Source organism: Saccopteryx leptura, chromosome 8 (assembly GCF_036850995.1).
Source record: "Saccopteryx leptura isolate mSacLep1 chromosome 8, mSacLep1_pri_phased_curated, whole genome shotgun sequence".
Classification (NCBI taxonomy): Eukaryota; Metazoa; Chordata; class Mammalia; order Chiroptera; family Emballonuridae; genus Saccopteryx; species Saccopteryx leptura.
Window position 1 is genome coordinate 1,966,618 of NC_089510.1, and position 19,754 is coordinate 1,986,371.

The window sequence follows — 19,754 nt, forward strand, 5'->3', positions numbered from 1 at the left end:
GAGACAGAGAGTCAGAGAGAGGGACAGATAGGGACAGACAGGAAGGGAGAGAGATGAGAAGCATCTGCTTAGTTGTTCATTGATTGCTTCTCATATGTGCCTTGACTGGGTGGGTGGGGGTGGGGTCTGCAGCAGAGCGAGTGACCCCTTGCTCAAGCCAGAGACCTTTGGGCTCAAGCCGGCCACCTCTGGGTTTCGAACCTGGGTCCTCTGTGACCCAGTCCAACGCTCTATCCACTGCACCACCACTTGGTCAGGCCCTATGACTATATTTGAATCACAACAAGCCTATAGGTGAATGAATAAAACAAACCTGCAGGCTGCTCCTGTTTTAGACAGCCGTCAAATGTTATTTTATAACTCAAGAGCGGCGGCCTTAGAAGGTGTGTTTGTAATTGTGAATATTTTTGAAAAGCCCACCTCGTTCAGAGGCTGTCTGTGCCCGCTGTCAGTGCCCACTGTCCGTGCCCTGTGCCCGCTGTCCGTGCCCTGTGCCCACTGTCCGTGCCCTGTGCCCGCTGTCCGTGTCCTGTGCCCGCTGTCCGTGCCCTGTGCCCGCTGTCCGTGTCCTGTGTCCACTGTCCGTGCCCTGTGCCCGCTGTCCGTGTCCTGTGTCCACTGTCCGTGCCCTGTGTCCACTGTCCGTGTCCTGTGCCCGCTGTCAGTGCCCACTGTCCGTGCCCTGTGCCCACTGTCCGTGTCCTGTGCCCGCTGTCAGTGCCCACTGTCCGTGCCCTGTGCCCACTGTCCGTGCCCTGTGTCCACTGTCCGTGCCCTGTGCCCACTGTCTGTGCCCTGTGCCCACTGTCCGTGCCCTGTGTTCGTGCCCTGTGCCCACTGTCCGTGCCCTGTGCCCGCTGTCCGTGCCCTGTGTCCGCTGTCCGTGCCCTGTGCCCGCTGTCCGTGTCCTGTGCCCGCTGTCCGTGCCCTGTGCCCACTGTCCATGCCCTGTGCCCGCTTGTCTTGAAGGAATGGCGGAACCTGAAGCAGAGGAGGGACGAGAACTACCAGAAGGTGATGTGCTGCTTGGTGCACCGCTACCTGACCTCCATGAGGCAGCGGACGCAGAGCACGGACCAGGCCACCGTGGAGAGCCTCGGCGAGCTGCGCCAGGACCTGTCCACCTTCCGGAACGAGGTCCGGGACCTGCTGGGCTTCCGGACCTCGAAGTACGCTATGCTTTACCCAAGAAACTGACCGCTCTCCAAATCACATAGAGAAAGAACTCCCCAGTAGTAAATCTGAAAGACTGTTTCTGCATCACTGGCAATAAAACCGCTAAGATACATATTGAAACAAAGAGTCAAGTTAAAGCCATTCCTTACAATGTTCACAGCCTAAATGTTACGTAAAGTACATATATAGAATTAGTTTTTGAAATCCCGCGGTTAGTGGCTCTTCACAGAGGCAGACAGAAGGCACAGGTAGATTTTGGAAAGCATGCTGCCTCGTGTTCTTATTTGAATAGCGCTCTAACATTCTTTCTTTCTATGTTTGAGAAGGGCTGTTATTATTGTACACATTTCTGTCCATGAAAGACCAGTAAATGTGGGCTGATTTCTGTCCACAGACTAACTGGACATACTGACATCGTGGTTTTTAAAATCTCTGTTTTAGGACTTCACATAGAATATAGTTATTCATCATTTAGGAGTATAGTTTTATTTAACACAATAGTCCATTTTTAGTTTTATTATAATCTTAAGTAACAAAGAAATGACCATAATGATTATTTGAATCTATTTATGTCTATAAATTTTAAGTCACTTCACTTTTATTATTGTACTATATTTACTTTTACATGGTTGTAATCACTATATTTTTAATTTTGCTTTTTTTCACTGAATGGTATTTGATATATACATTTCCATGCATCGATATAGTTCCCATATTTAATTTTTATAGAATTATGTCACTTTTAAAAAATACTGTTAGCAGACTTCTTATTTGTAGCTTTAGAGTGCTTGCTTATGTTGATGGGTCAGCACAGATATCTCTCCAAGCTTAGGCATTTGGTAGTTTTTATCTTTTCCGTATAATAATAGTGCTAGAATTCTTTTTCAAGTTGGAGTGAATGTTCATTGTTATAAAGCTAACCCAAAATAAGGATTTAGAAGATAGTTCTTTATCATGTGTGGTCACTGCCTCTCTTATTTTTGTAAACATCAGAGGACCCACCCTTTAATGCAAGGATTTGTTTTCTATTTGGACGGAGGTTCTTGAACTTACCTCCTGAAGTGTTTTCCACAGGGTTTAACAAACATCTCTGAAAGTGGCTTCATGCTTACTGCCAGGTCATTCTTGCTGCTTAACATGAAACGTATTGATTTATTTTAAGTTGGAGAATAAAAATATATATTAAATTTTTTCCCCTATGTTCATACAAATGATGTAGTTAGAATTTCTTTTTTTTTTGGCAGGTTGTTGCTTATCTATTCTTGTAACATTCCCAGTGAAGTGGTTGTTAGGTGTATAATTACCTTCTTAACTGAATGTCAGATGGTGTTCAGGCCTCAGGGTACAGGCAGCCCTGGGTCTGTAAGCACCACCCATGCAGGGTCCTTGTCGGAATATATTAGTATGTATTTATCTCACCTTTTATTTTTAGCTTTTTAATTCCCAAATTATAAGTGTTCCCTCTTTGGGGCAAATTCTTATAAAAATGTTTATTGTAAAGTTATATATTTTGTCTACAATGGGATTATGCACTTCCCAATTGGGATTTTACATCAGGATTTTTAGTCAATTTAAAAAATGCCTACTTATTAAATAAAAGTATTTATGGAATGCTTACTGTGTGCATGGATCACTCATGAGGTGTGTTTTCAATGACAGCATATTGTAAGAAAGGTGAATAAAACTTGACATTTGATTGTAAATTGACAGTCTGTCCATTGTATTATCATACACGTTTTTTTTTGTTGTTTTTTTTTTTTCATTTTTCTGAAGCTGGAAACAGGGAGAGACAGTCAGACAGACTCCCGCATGCGCCCGACCGGGATCCACCCGGCACGCCCACCAGGGGGTGACACTCTGCCCACCAGGGGGCGATGCTCTGCCCATCCCGGGCGTCGCCATGTTGCAACCAGAGCCACTCTAGTGCCTGAGGCAGAGGCCACAGAGCCATCCCCAGCGCCCGGGCCATCTTTGCTCCAATGGAGCCTTGGCTGCGGGAGGGGAAGAGAGAGACAGAGAGGAAGGAGAAGGGGAGGGGTGGAGAAGCAGATGGGCGCTTCTCCTGTGTGCCCTGGCCGGGAATCGAACCCGGGTCCTCTGCACGCTAGGCCAACGCTCTACCACTGAGCCAACCAGCCTGGGCATCATACACGTTTTTTGAGATATAATTAACATCCTGAAATTCATTCTTTTAAAGTATACAACTCAGTGTTTGGATGGGTTTTTTTTAATCATGGTAAGAAAGACCTAAAATGCAAAACATCAACCTCAAACCCCTCTGTGCCCCTCCCACCTCCAATTGTAATTACATGGAATATTTTTTTTTTACTCTATCCTTATATTTTCTTAAAAGAGTAAACATGAACTAACCCTGCTGCTTATTTCAGTTACAAAAGTAACATGATTCAGGTCCTGGCCGGTTGGCTCCACAGTAGAGCATCAGCCTGGTATGTGGACATCCTAGGTTCGATTCCCAGCCAGGGCACACAGGAGAAGCGCCCATCTGCTTCTACCCCCCTCCCCCCCTCCTTCCTCTCTGTCTCTCTCTTCCCCTCCTGCAGCCAAGGCTCCATTAGAGCAAAGTTGGCCTGGGCGCTGAGGATGGTTCTGTGGCCTCTGCTTCAGGCGCTAGAATGGCTCTGGTTGCAACAGAGCAATGCCCCAGATGGGCAGAGCATCACCCCCTGGTGGTCAAGCCAGGTGTATCCCAGCAGGGCGCATGCAGGACTCTGTCTCTGCCTCCCCTTCCTCTCACTACATAAAAATAAAAGAAAAATAAAAAGTAATATGATTCAGTATGAAAATAAGAAACTGTTTACAAATCCATGCCGGTAATAAATTGCAATACAAAATGCATACCGGGGTCCTACAGAGCAACAAAGTCTTGTAAAAAATATTTTAATACCTTTAAAATCAAAGTTGTTCTTAAAAATCATTCATAAGAAAGATTCTCCAGTAGGTCAGAATCAGCCCCGAGCTGAGGCCCGGCAGCAGAAGCTGCGTCACAGCCGGGAGACACCCAGGGAGGGGCGCCCCCTCCGCGGTCCTGTCTACCTCGCTCTCTCTCGCTTCCCTGCCCCCCCCCCGCCCCGTCACGCCCTCAGATCCCGAGCACGAGGGTTTATCGCACACGGGGACTCTGTAGCTGTGACCTCTGGCTGCATGGCTGCAGGTGCGCCAGCAGGTAACTGGTGAGCAAGTGCTTCCCGTGTCTGTCCTGCCCTTAGTCCGTCCGCCGCTGCCATTGTCCTGCACACGCCCTTCTCGCCTTTCCTGGCCGCTGGATTTCTGAAGCTGTCACTTCAGAGGTTCTGCCCACCTGTCAAAGCCCAGAGCACACGCATGACAGAGAGAATACCCCCTCCACGACGGCCTCCCGTCTCCCCCGACGGCCCCGGTCACCTGCTTCAGACGTGATAAACCCGACGAGCTCACACACTGTTGAGCATGTTATTTGGCATCTTCCGGCATTTTCCGATATCCTTGCTGCGTTCGCCGTTGGCCGCTGCTGGGCAAACAGCTGTGGGAGGCTTGCTGGCTTGCACTTTGCATGATTAGTACGTGACACGTGTGCGTAGCCTATGGCTTGCCCGCCGCTGCAGGGGCCGTTTGTGCAGGTTACTGACCCTCCGCTGTGAGGGGCAGTTTTCCTGTTCGCTGGTCCTCCGTTGGGAGACTCTAATCAACAGGATGACCCAGTGCTTTGCGGCTCCGCGGTTCCTCCACCGTCAGCCGAGTCCAGTGTGGACCTCCCTGGCCTTGGCCACCAGCCTCACAGCTGCTCTGAATTCCTCAGTCGTCAGTTAACTTCCTAGCTTTCTGACATCACTTCCCTGTTTGTAGATATGTTGTGTTTTTTGAAAATATACTTAAAAGGATCACCAGTTACAGTGTTTCCCTTCATTGGATCATTCCACATTGCGTTTTCCTGCTCTCCCCACCCCCAATTTGAAATAAATATTTAAGATAGAACAACTCAGAATCAGTGAAGGAAAATTTTTTTTAGGTGCTAGCTGCATGCTTTAAAAATAACCATCTTTAAGAGACATGGTTTCTGAGTAAATTAAATTACAGCAACACCACAGGCAAAACAGCAGGGTTATGTCAGAGGTAAACATATGTTTTCAAAAAAGGACTTATGCAGCCAGTCAGGTCCGTGAATGCATTGGGAGGCTTCCCTCCCCTTGGCTGTTTGGAATAGTTTGTGGACAGGTGTTAGTCTTCCGTTGAACGTTTGGTAGATTTCACCTGGGAAGTGACCCAGTTCAGGACCAATTAAGAAATGGGCAAAGGACCTGAACAGACACTTCTTCAAGGACAAATGAAAATATGTTCAATGTCACTAATGGTCAAAGATATGCAAATCAACACCACAATGAGATGTCACCTGCCATTTGTCAGAATGGTTCTCATCAATAAATAAACAGGTGCTGGCGAGGGTGTGGAGAAAAGGGAACCCTCCTGCACGGTGGGGATGCAGATGGGTGCAGCCACTGTGGGAGGCAGTGTGGAGATTCCTCAACAAACTAGAAATGGGAACTGCCTCTTGACCCAGTGATTCCACTTTCAGGAATATATCCTAAGAATCCCAAAAATACTAATTCAAAAGAAGATATGCACCCCTGTGTTTATTGCAGCAGTTTTTTTTTTTTTTGCAGTAGCCAAGATCTGGAAACAGCCCAAGTGTCTGTCAGGAGACGAGTGGATAAAAAAGCTGTGGTCTATTTACACAGTAGAATAATACTATTACGCTGTAAAAAAATAAAAATAAAAATCTTACTCTTTGTGACAGCAGGGATGGGCCGGAAGAGTCTTCTGCTGAATGAAGTAAGCCAGTCAGAGGAAGACAAGTACCATATGATCTCACTTATATGTGGGATCTAATGAACAAAATGAACTAACAAAAATAGAAACAGGCTCAGAGATAGGGAGAACAGACTGACGGCTGACAGATGGGAAGAGCGGGTTGGGGGCTGGGCGGAAAATGGGAAGGGATTAAGTGAAGATAAACACCTAGACATAAGACCACAGTGTGCGGCTGGCCAGAGGGAAGGGGGCAGGTAGGAGAGGGTGAAGGGGTAAATGGCGATGGAAGGAGACGTGGCGTGGGCTGGTGAACACACAACACAACACACTGACCATGTATTATAGAACTGTACCCTTGAGACCTGTATAATTGTATTAACCAATGTCATCCCAATAAATTCAATTAAAATAAAAGAGTCCAGGAAAGACTGAGGAACTGGCACAGATTGGAGGAGACCATCCATGGAGACAGAAACTAAATGCAATCTGGGATCTTGGGTCATATCCTAGAACACTGAGTTGGGGGGGGGGGAGAATGGTAAAATGCAGATAAGGCCTGTAAGTTTAGGCCCTGGCTGGTTGGCTCAGTGGTAGAGTGTTGGCCCAGTATGTGGATGTCCCAGGTTGGATTCCTGGTCAGGGAACACAGGAGAATGACCATCTGCTTCTCCACACCCCTCTTCACACTTCTTTCTTTCTCTTCCTCTCCTGCAACCATGGCTCAATTGGAGTGAGTTGGCCCTGGTTACTGAGGATGGCTCCACGGCCATCTGTCTCAGGCACTAGGAAGAGCTTTGTTGTTGAGCAACAAGGCAACACCCCAGATGGGCAGAGCATCGCTCCCTAGTGGGTATGCCCTGTGGCTCCCAGTCAGGCGCATGTGGGAGTCTGTCTGTCTGCCTCCTCATCTCTCACTGAATTAAAAAAAAAAAAGGCCTATAGTATAACCGATAGTATTCTACTGTCTGTTTTCTGACTTTGACCCTTGAGCTAGGATGGTGTAAGCTGGGGAAGCTGGGTGAAATGTATACCTAAACTGCACTATTTTTACACCTTTTCTGTAAGTCTAGAATTATTTCAAAAATAAGATAGAAATGTTAATTAAAAACAAGAATAAGCTTCAGCTAAGGAAGTTTTTATAGTACACATGCAAAGCTACACCCTCCTCTATGTATGGTGTCCGGTGGATGCTGGAATGTCGAGGGGAACACTTTGTAAAGTAGGGTTGTCTAACCACTATGCCGTCCACCTGAAACCAACACACAATAATCTTGAAGGTAAACTGTAACCGAAAAATAAAATATAAAATCCCCCATATTCTCCTAATTAAAAAAAAATGTTTTAAAGTGTTATTTAAGCTATGGTCCACACATTTAAATTTTTTAGTTTAGCATTTTTGTTATTCCATTTTTAATATTTTATTTTTATAATTTCCTTTTGATCATGAGTTATTGAAATGCACATTTCTCAATGTCCAACATCAGGTTTTTCCTTATATATATATATTTTTACTATTATTTGCTTTTTATTCTTCATCTAATTATTCATTGTTGTTGAAGGATGTCTGTATGTTATCAGTTCTTTGAAATTTGTTGGGATTTGTTTCATGGGGCAGTAAGAGAGCAGGTGTTGAAATTGTTCCATACTGAGATTAAAATATGCTTTTGGTTCTGTTCCGTAGACATCTATCAGGCGAATCTAGTTAACTGTGTGGATCCATCTTCTATATCTTTCTTTTTTCTTTTAAACCTGCCAATTACTGAGAAAATGTGTTCAGATCCCCCTCTGGTCTTCCGACAAACACCAGCTTTCGTTACTTACTTTGAAGGATGTTATTAGCTGCCTGCAGATGTTGGGATCGTTGTATCTCCTGGTAAACCTCTTCATCTTGAGTTTATTTTTTTTTCTAACATGAATAAATCCACATCAGACTTGATATTTTCCCAGTATAGTTACCTTTTTCTGTCTCTTCAACTTTTGTGTGTCCTTACATTTTAGGTATCAGTTTCAAATAGCATATATGATACTTGGATTTTCACGCCAAAGAATATTTCCCTATTTTCTAAAATTCTGCTTCTACTACGGGAGAGCGTGTGACTCAAGTCCTTGTTTGTCCCTAATGTCTCTCCGTCCCATTCGGCTGGGGGTGGCTCTCACCTCGGCCGGCAACGTCCTGAGGGCTGTGGCCGCAGCCGTGGCAGCTACAGTGGCATTTTGAGCGGCTCTGTGCAAACGATGGGGCACCCTTTCATGGTTCCTCCCATGCTGAGTGAAAATAGTTTGGGTTTGTTTTTTTTAAACAGTTGTTTTTAAAAAAATTATTTATTAAATTTAGAGAGAGAAGGGGCAGGGGAGGAACAAGAAACATCAACTCATGGTAGTTGCTTTCTCAGATGTGCCTTGATCGGGCAAGACTGGGGTTTCGAACCAGCGACCCCAGTATTCCAGGTCGATACTCTATCCACTGAGCCACACCCGGTCAGGCCATGTAGAGTTTTGAAAGGCGGGTGCACCCTAGCTGACTGTGGGAAGGCAGCTGTGTTGGGCTCGCTCGCTGGCACTTTGCCTGAGTAGCTGTGTGTGAGCACGGGGCACGTGTGTGTGGTCTGTGTGAGGCTACGGGTGTTTGCCCTCAGGGTGGGTGAGGGGTCACCTGGCCACCGCTGGGAGGGTCCGTTCTGGCTGTTCATTCGCTTGCTGCGTGAGAAGTGGCTCCCCCTGCCTGTGTGCTCACCCTCTGCTGCGAGATTCTGTTAAACTGGAACGTCCCGCTGCGTTCCAGCTCCGCAGTTCCTCTCCCGTCTGCCCGGATCCAGTGAGGACCTGCCTGGCCTCGGCCCTGGCATCACACTGATATACCCTGATCCAGGTAATGAGAACAGGGTAGGGTGTCAGGCTCCCTTCTCATTTCTTTCTTTCTTTTTTCATTCAGTGAGAGGCAGAGAGGCAGAGAGACAGACTCCTGCATGCGCCCGACCAGGATCCACCCGGCAAGACCACTAGGGGGCAATGCTCTGCCCATCTGGGCCGTTGCTCTGTTGCTCAGCAACCAAGTTCTTCTTAGCTCCAGAGGCTGAGGCCATGGAGCCATCCTCAGTGGTGGGGGCCAACTCACTCCAATGGAGCCATGGCTACAGAAGAAGAGAGAGAGAGAGAAGCGAGGGGGGGGGTGTGTGTGTGTGGAAAAGCAGATGGGCACTTCTCCTCTGTGCCCTGACCAGGAATCAAACCTGGGACATCCACACGCTGTGCCGACGCTCTACCACTGAGCCAACTGGCCAGGGCCTCGCTGCTGATTTCAAGTCCGGTAGAGCGACCAGGTATGATTAGGCTGGGAGAACAGAGGGCTGCACTTGGTCAGTCAGGATAGCACGGCTCCCTCTGGGGCAGGGAGGAACTTGTCCTAGCAGTGAGGGCCCTGGGTTTGGAACGAGGATGTCGGAGCTTAAGGGCTTGCTCTGCCTCGAGGGAGAGATGTGTGTTTGGACAAGTCACTAAATATACCTGAACTTCGATTTCTATTACAAAACGACGGCGCTGACCCGATCCCTGAAGGATGGTACGTGAGCGCTCACGTCTTCTGCTTCTGCAGAGAAGAATTATCGTCTGTGCACACCACCGGATCCACCTAGCCCCCAAGTTCTCGGCATATGCCGTCTTCCGGCAAAGTGTAAATCGTTACAAAGACAGTACATATTTACTTCTATGTAAATAGCCAGGAATCTTATTTATTCAGTGTCCTCCCCCCCTTATATAGAAAAGCAGTTTCATGGCTGTCATAAGAATCATTTAAAAATATTTTATTAAGCACTGACTTTAAAAAGGCAAGAAAAGAATATAAACTCCTTGGAGTGAATATTGCACTTATGAAATCTCTCTCTCTCTCTCTCTCTCTTTAAACATCTTCACAAAACCCCATTTCTAAAATCCCCTTTCACAGAGATGTATAAATACACGCTTCCATGCTGTCTGCGTGTGGTCCCGTTCACGTCCCAGCGCCGCTCCGAGGCGTCTGCTTGCCCCGGGGGCGGGCACACAGCCGGCCTCCGTCCGCGGTCCTGCAGGTCCCGCACCTGCGTCGTGTGAAGAGGGAATCTTTCTGAGTGCTCGATATTCAACAGGATGAGGGAGGCTGTGTTTCTACGGAGAAAAATAGATCTCTCTCGGCGGCAGTGACAGGCCGGAGCTCCCGAGGACCCAGGCCGCCCTCAGCACTGCCTGCGCTCCAGGGCGTTCAGGAGCTTGTGGTTCTTGGTCTTGAACAGCATGACGAAGCTGCTAGGCGTGACTCTGCCTCGGCCATCGTCACCCACCTGGCCCATAATAATGTAATTTTGACCTAAAAAAAAAAAAAAGAGAGAGAGAAAGAAAGAAAACATTAAGTTTTTCTCTATGTGTGTTTATTTGAAACAACTTCACCTATACTTTATCTCTAGATTACATTTTTTTAAAATTAAGTGAGAGGTAGGAAGGTGGAGAGGCAAACAGACAGACCGGGATCTGCCCGGCCAACCCCTTACGGCGGCGGTTCTCAACCTGTGGGTCACGACCCCGGCGGGGGGCAAACGACCAAAACACAGGGGTCGCCTAAAGCCATTGGAAAATACATATTAGGCGACCCCTGTGTTTTGGTCGTTCGACCCCTGCCGGGGTCGCGACCCACAGGTTGAGAACCGCTGCCTTACAGAGTGATGCTCGGTTGCTCGGCAACAGAACCATTTCAGTGCCAGAGGCAAGGCTATGGAACCATCCTCAGCGACTAGGGCCAACTTGCTCGAACTATTTGAGCCATGGCTGTGGGACAGGAAGAAAGAAAGAGAGAGAGAGAAGGAGAGAGAGAGAGAGAGAGAGAGAGAGAGAGAGAGAAAGGGGAAGGGGTGGAGAAGCAGATGGTCACTTCTCCTCTGTGCTCTGATGGGAAATCGAACCTGAGACTTCCACAGGCCGGGCTAAGGCTAGATAAACATTAATGATACAATGATATAAATGAAACAACGATTCGTTTATTCTACCTAGGAGGAGATCTGGTTTAAGACTCCCATCAACAGAAATCTAGTGTCCCAGCTGTGCTGACGTAGCTGTGCTGACGTGAGGAGCCCGGGTGGGAGGAAGAGGCACAGTCACGCCTGCTCTGGGTGCTGTGGTCCGGCACACTTACTGTGCGTTGGCCAAGAACGACACACGTGTCCATGTGAGGGGCTCTCGCTCCTCAGGCTACCTCTAGCGCTCCCTGGAGTGCCTTCCTCACACGGCCTCTCCCACTCCCACAGGGCCCCTGGGTTCTCCACACTTTTGGCAACTTAACGGCCGGTCTTCAGGCCTTGCTGCCTTGAAGGTTTCCCCAGTCTCAGGCATCTATAGTCTGTGAGTTTCTTCAGGGCGCGGTTGGATCGCGTACTTCTTTGCATCCTGTCGTCCCCCAGAACACAGGTACCGCAGGGAAAACAGCCGTGGGGGGCTTGCCCTTTGCAGGGTTAGTGCGTGAGCATGGGGCAGAGCCACGTCTGTAGCCCTTAGCCTGTGTCAGGCTACATAGCCAGGACTTGGTGCCGGTTCCTTGCCCGCCGCCGCGAGGGGCCGTTTGGGGGACCCCGTGCCCGCCGCCGCGAGGGGCCGTTTGGGGGACCCCGTGCCCGCCGCCGCGAGGGGCCGTTTGGGGGACCCCCACCCGCTGCTGCGAGGGGCCGTTTGGGGGACCCCCCCCCGTCCACCACCGCGAGGGGCCGTTTGGGGAACCCCGTGCCCGCCGCCGCCACGAGGGGCCGTTTGGGGGACCCCCCCCCGTCCACCACCGCGATGGGCCGTTTGGGGGACCCCGTGCCCGCCGCCGCCACGAGGGGCCGTTTGGGGGACCCCGTGCCCGCCACCGCGAGGGGCCGTTTAGGGGACCCCGTGCCCGCCGCCGCGAGGGCTGATTTTGCTCTTGGCTCACAGCCACGTGAGAAGCGGTTTCCCCGGCCTGTTGCTCGTCCGCTGTTGCAAGAACCTAATAAACGGAAATGGCCCAGCACTTCCGGCCCCGCAGCTCCTCCGCCGTCTGCTCGAATCCCACGTGGACCTGCTTGGCCTCGGCCACCGGCGTGACAGGTACGAATAAAGCACTTCTGTTGATACCATTTTTCATCATATGCGTGTGTCTGGCTAGGTTGGACCCGGACGGGGGCCCGCACCGCGGTTCGATGGGTTCGGCTCTGAGGATTCACATCGCGGCAGAAAACCGTCGCGGCGGCAGTGCGCACGAGGACGCCCTCCCCTCTCCCTCTCCCGCCGGTGGCGCAAGGGAGATGCGCGTTTGCTGCTCCTCCTGCATCACCCTCGCCCTGGGGGCTGACACCGTGGTCACCGTGGTCTTGAGCGTGCGAAGGCTGGACGGGCTGGGGCCATCCCACGGCTGGACTGTCCGCGTCACCAGGAGCTCTCCGTGTTCGCACTTGGATGTGCGTGATATGGCGTTACCGGCCGTACTGGGAAGAAGGGTTATCTTTTTTCATAGTGCCTTCACTACTTCCTCTGAAAAATCCACACGAGACTGCGGCTTCCTGACTTTAGAGTCAAGCTTTCTTTTCTGTGTGTGTGTGTGTGTGTGTGTGTGTGTGTGTGTGTATTTTTTTTTTAGTGAGAGGAGGGGAGGCAGAGAGACTCCTGCATGTGCCCTGACTGGGATCCACCTGGCAAGCCCACTAGAGGGCGATGCTCTGCCCATCTTGGGTGTTGCTCTGTTGCTCAGCAACTGAGCTCTTCTTAGTGCCTGAGGCAGAGGCTCTGGAGCCATTCTTAGCACCTGGGGCCAACTCTCTCCAACTGAGCCAGGGCTGCAGGAGGGGGAGAGAGAGAGAGAGAGAGAGAGAGAGAGAGAGGGAAAAGAAGAGAGAGAGAGAGAGAGAGAGAAGGCGGAGGAGTAGAGAAGTTGATGGTCACTTCTCATGTGTGCCCTGACCAGGAATTGAACCCGGGACATCCACACTCCAGGCCGATGCTCTAACCACTGAGCCAACCAGCCAGAGTCAGAGTCAAGCTTTCTTGAAGTGAACATTCTGTATCTCTGTCTGTCTGTCTGTCTGGTTGTTTTGTTTTGGTCCTGGGAGTCCTGGAATGAGAGTGAGGACACGGATGAGACGAGATGGGGCAGAGAGACCTGACCATCACACCGTGGGGCACCAGGAGTCACTTCACTGCCCTTCCAGAGAGAGGGCTGTAACTACATGGGTCGTTTATGGAAAGATGTCCGCACGGATATCGTGTGTGTGTGTGTGTGTGTGTGTGTGTGTGTGTGTGTGTGTGTGTGTGTATAGGGAGTTGCAAAAGGTATGTCTAGTCTGATCCCATTTGTCTAAGTGTATTGATGGGTAGAGACTTCCTGGAAGGAGCTTTTCATAGGACCTCTGCATTTAAAAGGGAAACAGCTTCACATTTTATTTTCTATCCTTCTCTCTTTACTTAAACTTAATATATATATATAAAACATATATTAATATATAACAATATATTTATAATTTAGTATATTTATAATATAATATAATTATATATATTTAACATATATTACTTTTCTAAGTTAAGGAGCTTGTTTAGAAATTCTTCCAGAATTTTTAGCCACTGGCCAGGTGGCTCAGTGGATAGAGCATTGTCCTGGTGTGCCCCAGGTGCCAAGTTCAACTCCCAGTCAGGGTACATGTGAGAAGCAACCCATGAGTGCATTGCTCACGGAACAACTAAGTGGGACAATGAGTTGATGCTTCTCTCTCTCTGGTTCTCTGAAGTCAATGGAGAACTTAAAAAAAAAGAGTATGTGCCTCTGGCTCTGGAGTCATTTTCCTTTTTCCATAATTTCTCTTATAAAACCCAATCCCATCTATGGATTGAATGATCCTATTTCTGAAAATGATCCCCAATCCTTCCTTCTGGCCCATACACGCCTCTCCTCTCTCTCTTCTGAACTTCAGCTCTGAGCTGCCTTTCTTGCCGAACATCTCCCGAACCTCTTCCCCTGTGCTGACCTCCTCCTCCTGGTCCACACACAGCACGAGAACCAGGACCAGCGCTTGGTTCTGCCCGACCCCCTGGTCTTCCTTCTCTCCCGGAAGCAGCCGCAGCAGGGGCACCCCCAGGCGCTGCTCGGAGCGCCCCCCCCCGCCCCGTCCCCTTCCCTGTCCCCCGAGCTCCCCTGCAACCAGGCGCGGGATTTCCCGCTTCCTCACCCCGTCTGAGCAGCGGGCACTGCCTGCAGACCACGACCAGCTTGGCACTCATGTTCTTGCCGGCCTGCTGGATGGCCAGGGTCCCCTCCTTGTAGATGTTGATGAGCGAGACCGTGGCGTGTAGACTGCCCCCTCGAGCGACGGTGGTGATGATGGTGCCAGCGATCACTGTGGGAGAGAACAGCCGTGAGACCGTGTCGCCCTGCGGGCAGGCGCAGGCAGGACCCGGAAGAATCTCACATTTCTCCAGGTCTCAGAGGAGATGCATTTTCATGCTCAAGAGACCCACGATGGCCCTAACAGAGGTGTCTGATTTGATTCCGGACGCTTGTCACTGAAATTCAGGTTGAAGAAAGGGAGCCACGCTGTAGTCTGTGACGGAGAGGAGGACTCTCACCACGTCTCAGCCAACGTGGAAGACACAGGCCTCTCAGCCTCCACGGGGCGTGCTCAACAACTGAATCTCCAGGGGCCACACCACACCTAAGAGGTTGCATGCCGGGGTCTGGCCACGGAGATGGGACCCTCGCTCTCTGTGTGGGTGGGAGCCTGCCTTTCTGCGCCTTCACCCACCCCTCTCTCAGCTGTCCTCGCTCCTGCAACTTCGGCCCATCTCATGGGTCGCTGTCTCTCTCTAATTATCCGTAAACATCTGTCTGTTATTGGGCCTTTGATGTTCTCTTTCTCATCCACCCTGCCTATCCCATTTAACAAGTCAAAGGATAGAACTGAGAGGTCACACAACATCGTCTTGCTTAAAAAAAAAACAAAAAACGGCAAAATCCAGCTGCTTTTTTATTACGTAACCTCACGTCAGGACAGCACATCTGCCCGCTTGGCCGAGGCCCCCAGTCCTGGGCTAGCTATTCGGGCTACGGCAGCTTCCGTTTCCCGGTCAAACTTTGCTTAAAGGGTCCTTTTGAAAAGAAGCAACATCATGATGTTGGGTATCTTTGGCTCTTGAGTGGTTTTCATGAAAAGTGCAATTCTTTCTTTCTTTCTTTTTTTTTTTAATTGAGAAAGCTCAGGCGTTCTAAGTAGCGCCTACTCAAGTCCCAATTTATCGGTGTTTCCTAATGAATTTCAGATTTCCAAGTTTTAATTTCGTCCTTGGTAGGACACCAACGAGGAAATACTACTTGAATTTCTTGTGCGAGAGGCCAGCTCGCCTGCCTCTCGTGTACTGATGCGGAAATTACAGACGTGTGAAAAAGTAACCAATACGTGAAACACGTGCGAGAGAAAAACACGCACAGCTGTTTTTTCAGGAGCACCGAGCCCGTCAGAGGGCGCATCCTGGCGGCCCCCTGTCTCAGGAGTGTGTGTTGTCTACGCATCTTTTCCGCGGTGGTGAAAGCGAACCCTTTGCAGAGGGCCAGCCAGCCGCCTCCGCGTGTGCGGACGTGTTTCCCTGGCTCCATCCCGAGTGGAGCTGACCCCTTCCTGTCACATTCACGGTCATTCCCTTCAGACTAAGTGCGCAATCTCGCTTTCCTCACTCACGAGAAGAGGCCGGTCTGATCTCTTACCGAAGTTACTGGAACAGTAATTGCTCTCCAGGGTACCTGTCCACCGACATTTCTGTTGACACGTGGCCACGGTGGGTCTGACACCTTCATTCAAAGAAGAAAGACAGGGAGCTTCAGGAAAATCAATTCAAGTACAATGGGTATTTAGATACGAATCCGTCAACTTCATATGCCCACCCGCTGCCTGGAGCCGCCCAGACGTCATTGCAATGAAATAATGTAATCAGAGGGCTTGCCAAAGAAACTTTTTGTGCGACCAGCAACTGGTCCAACGTCCTCCGTCTAACTCAATACCCTTCGCTGAAATTTAAACCTGAGATCAAAGATAACCTAGAATTAGCCCTATTTCCTTCCTCCCTTTTTATAAAACGAATACTATAACCAAAAATAGATACAGTCTTCACGTGTCCTGATGAGAATAACCTAGTACCACAAATACGAACTCAGGAACGACAGGTGAGTTCTTCACTGTGCCCAAGGAATCGTAGGGTGTGTCCCCCGAGGAGGGAGGGAGGTCTCTAGTGCATTTAACTTAAGCAATTGCCTAAATGTGAGTAGCGCAGGGTTTTTAGAGACACCGCTCCTGTGTCAAGTGTGTCAGATCTGTAGTTAGACGCAACCAACTACTAAACATGTATGTTGAGCCTGTCATGTATGCCCGTCTGCAAATATTTCTGGTTGTCACAACTCGGGGTGGGGGGTGACATCTAGTGGGTACTTTGCTCAAGCTATCTCACAATGGACGTGCCCAACAACAACAGGAATTCTGTGGCCCGAAATGTTAACCATGCCAAGGTTGAGAAACCCCAACTTAACAAAATGAACATATTTCACCCCCCTTACCATCATTAAAAAAAAAAAAAAGCTTCAAAAATATTTGCTAATTCTTCACTTATATGTGGCAATATTCTAGGAAGAACTAAACAAAACAACTGGAACAAAATTGTTTGGTTGGGGTGCTGGAGCATTACCTCTTTAAAGAGGTAATGAGGCTAAAATGAGATCAGTAGGGTGGGTGCTAATCTAATAGGAATGGTGTCCTTATAAGAAGAGGAGATTAGGAACGACACACACAGAGGGAAGACCATGTGAAGACTCAGGAAGGAGATGGCCATCAACAAGTCAAGGAGACAGGCCTCCCTCAGAAGAAAGCAACCCTGCCGACACCTTGATCTTAGACTTCCAGCCTGCAGAACTATGGTGAAGTAAAAGTCTGTTGTTTAAGCCCCCTAACCTGGTGTACATTGGTCTGGTGTACAGATATTCTGGGTTCAATTCCCGGTCAGGGCTCACAGGAGAAGCACCCATCTGCTTCTCCGCCCCTCCCCCTCTCCTTCCTCTCTGTCTCTCTCTTCCCCTCCCGCAGCCAAGGCTCCATTGGAGCAAAGATGGCCCGGGCGCTGAGGATGGCTCTGTGGCCTCTGCCTGAGGCACTAGAATGGCTCTGATTGTGGCAAAGTGGTGCCCCAGATGGGCAGAGCATCACCCCATGGTGGGCACGCCAGTGGATCCCAGTCGGGCGCATGGGGGAGTCTGTCTGACTGCCTTCCTGCTTCTCACTTCAAAAAAATACGACAAAAAAGTCCACCCCAACCCTAGTTCTCAGCGTCACTGAATGGCTACACTGTCCTCTGGGTGCTCTGCAAGCCAGGGACCCGGGAGGCCTATTTGACACCTTTCTGACCCCCTCTTGGTCCGGTTCATCACCAAGCCCTGTCACCCTCTCCCAAGGTCTGTGACTCGCACAGCACTGAGCATCTGTCTGTGCGCCTGTCACAGCCCTGTTCACAGGGCCTGTGGTTACAGGCCTACGGGTCCCCTTCACCCCGCTGATCTGTTCGCCGCCCAGCGCCCGAGCGATCTTCACAGTGACGTCTGATCCTGAACTTTGCTTAAATCCATCCGCCGCTCCGCCCACCCTCAGGATAAAATCGGAACTACTCGGAGAGCGGGGAGAGCGAGGAGAGCGGGAACCGGGACTAACGATGCAAGTAGGGAGAGAACGGGAGTGACGTGCGGAGGGCCTATGGACACGCCAAGGAGCCGGGTCCCCACGCTGACCACGCAGGGAGCCACTAGCCACACGGGGCTTCTTAAATCTCATTAAATTAAAACTGCAGTTCCTCAGTGTCAGCGGGCACGTTTTAACAGCTCAGTAGCGGCTAAGGCCGTGCGTGGCACCGAATGACTTTAACGGGGGAACAGTGGGGTTGGCCCTGTGTGTATGCTGTGGGGTGGGGGTGGGGGACAAGCATGCAGGGAGGGGTCACACATGACCTAAGTGCTGGCTCTGCTGCTGTGGGCCATGCCTGGGGGGCAGAGGTGGAGAAGCTGGTTTAAGGCAGAAAACAGCGTGATAAGAAGCAAGTTGAGTTTGATGGGTTTTCATTCAACCAGTTGCGAAACCCCAGGAGAGAATTCCAAGCCCGTGTTTGCAATGCCAGGGACAGGTTAGGACTGGACATTCAGAAAGAGCTGGGGAACCCGTCAGCACCATGGGCGTGACCCTGAGAATTCACTAGAAAGAAGGAGGACTCCAGGGTCCACTGAGATGAGTGGGAGGCAGTGCCCGGTCCAGGCCACAAGGTGGCACATGTGGGGGAGGGGTGCTCCGGGGAATAACCAGCCCAGGACGGCCTCGCTATGGGGTTGATCTTATCTCAGCCTGCTCCTTGATTACCCTGAGAACAGGGGTCCCCAAACTACAGCCCGCCGGCCGCATGCGGCCCCCTGAGGCCATTTATCCGGCCCAGCCGCACTTCCGGAAGGAGCACCTCTTTCATTGGTGGTCAGTGAGAGGGGCATAGTTCCCATTGAAATACTGGTCAGTTTGTTGATTTAAATTTACTTGTCCTTTATTTTAAATATTGTATTTGTTCCTGTTTTGGTTTTTTACTTTAAAATAAGATATGTGCAGTGTGCATAGGGATTTGTTCATAGTTTTTTTTATAGTCCGGCCCTCCAACGGTCTGAGGGACAGTGAACTGGCCCCCTGTGTAAAAAGTTTGGGGACCCCTGCCTTAGAACCTTCCTTCTCACTTTTTCCTCCTCCCTGGATTTAGAGTTTGATCCTTGAGGCCTGAGACCCCCCAGTGGGTGGGGCTAGGGTCTCCCTCTCTGCCTTTCCAATTCTTAAGATGTGTCCCGGACCAGAGTGTGCAAATGACTTCTGGGACACGTCAGCTATTTTCGTTCGATTGACTCCCATTTGAAAAGTAACCTATTGTGTATTTGACACATTTTGGAAGGAAGAAAAAAAAACACACACACACAACAAAACAAGAGAATCCAGCCACATATTGGGAGATGATGACAGTGAGAACAGGTAGGTAGCAAAGCTCTAGAACTGCAACCTACAATCTACTGAACAGGCTTAACCTATAATTCTACACAATAAAAAGAAAACCATCACTTTACAAGTGTGAGGAAAGAAAGAAAAAAATCAGTCTTCTAATGATCGGTTACAGGGTTCCTAGTAATTTTCTTAGGTGACACTTAAAAATTAATAGCTTTATTAGTATGCTTACCCCCTTATCCTTTTATTAAGCGGGTGTCATTATTATTCCCTTACAGATGTTACCATCTTAGTTAGCTTATTTTAGGGTCAACCACCTTCCTTCTGATTTTTTTTTCCTACTTCAAAGGATTTTTATTTTTTAAACACGCCTTAAGTTTTGCGCACCGACTTCAGGACCGAGGGACGCACCTGTGGTGGCGGCGAACGTGGTGGTGACTGTGGGCGCTGTGGTCGTGGGCAGTTTCCTTGGCCTGAACTTGTAGTGACCAATGAATCCATCCGCAGTTAGACTCAAGTCTGAGAAGAACTGAATGAGGAGCTCGTTTCTCTCAGAGACAATGGGCCTAAAGGAACAGAAACGTGTGTAATGAATACATGTACTGTAGGGTTAAGTGGCACCTCTCTGAAAGGTAGCCTCTCCTAGCTTTCCATTAATTTCTGGCAAGTTACTACTGTGCTGGTTTAAACTTAAAAGCTAAAATACCTCGAAAGGGTGAAAACCTTAATCGCATCACTATTCCTACTCATCGC

The 19,754-nt window shown here is 49.5% G+C and overlaps 2 protein-coding genes across 2 annotated transcripts in view; one reads left to right on the plus strand and one right to left on the minus strand.

Annotated features, from left to right (window-relative positions):
- TRPC1 (transient receptor potential cation channel subfamily C member 1) overlaps window positions 1–2,879 on the plus strand; it is a 56,527-nt gene extending 53,648 nt beyond the window's left edge. Inside the window, 1 exon segment of the mRNA XM_066347354.1 lies at window positions 970–2,879. Within this exon segment, the coding sequence (XP_066203451.1) occupies window positions 970–1,197 (228 nt within the window). The 3' untranslated portion in view covers window positions 1,198–2,879.
- A 6,882-nt stretch (window positions 2,880–9,761) lies between these two features.
- The window catches only part of PCOLCE2 (procollagen C-endopeptidase enhancer 2), a 51,381-nt gene continuing 41,388 nt past the window's right edge, over window positions 9,762–19,754 (minus strand). The window contains exons 6-9 of the mRNA XM_066347361.1: window positions 19,413–19,567; window positions 15,707–15,790; window positions 14,178–14,345; window positions 9,762–10,321 (exon numbers count right to left, since the gene is read on the minus strand). Of these exons, the coding sequence (XP_066203458.1) occupies window positions 10,191–10,321; window positions 14,178–14,345; window positions 15,707–15,790; window positions 19,413–19,567 (538 nt within the window). The 3' untranslated portion in view covers window positions 9,762–10,190. The remainder of the gene's footprint in view (window positions 10,322–14,177; window positions 14,346–15,706; window positions 15,791–19,412; window positions 19,568–19,754) is intronic.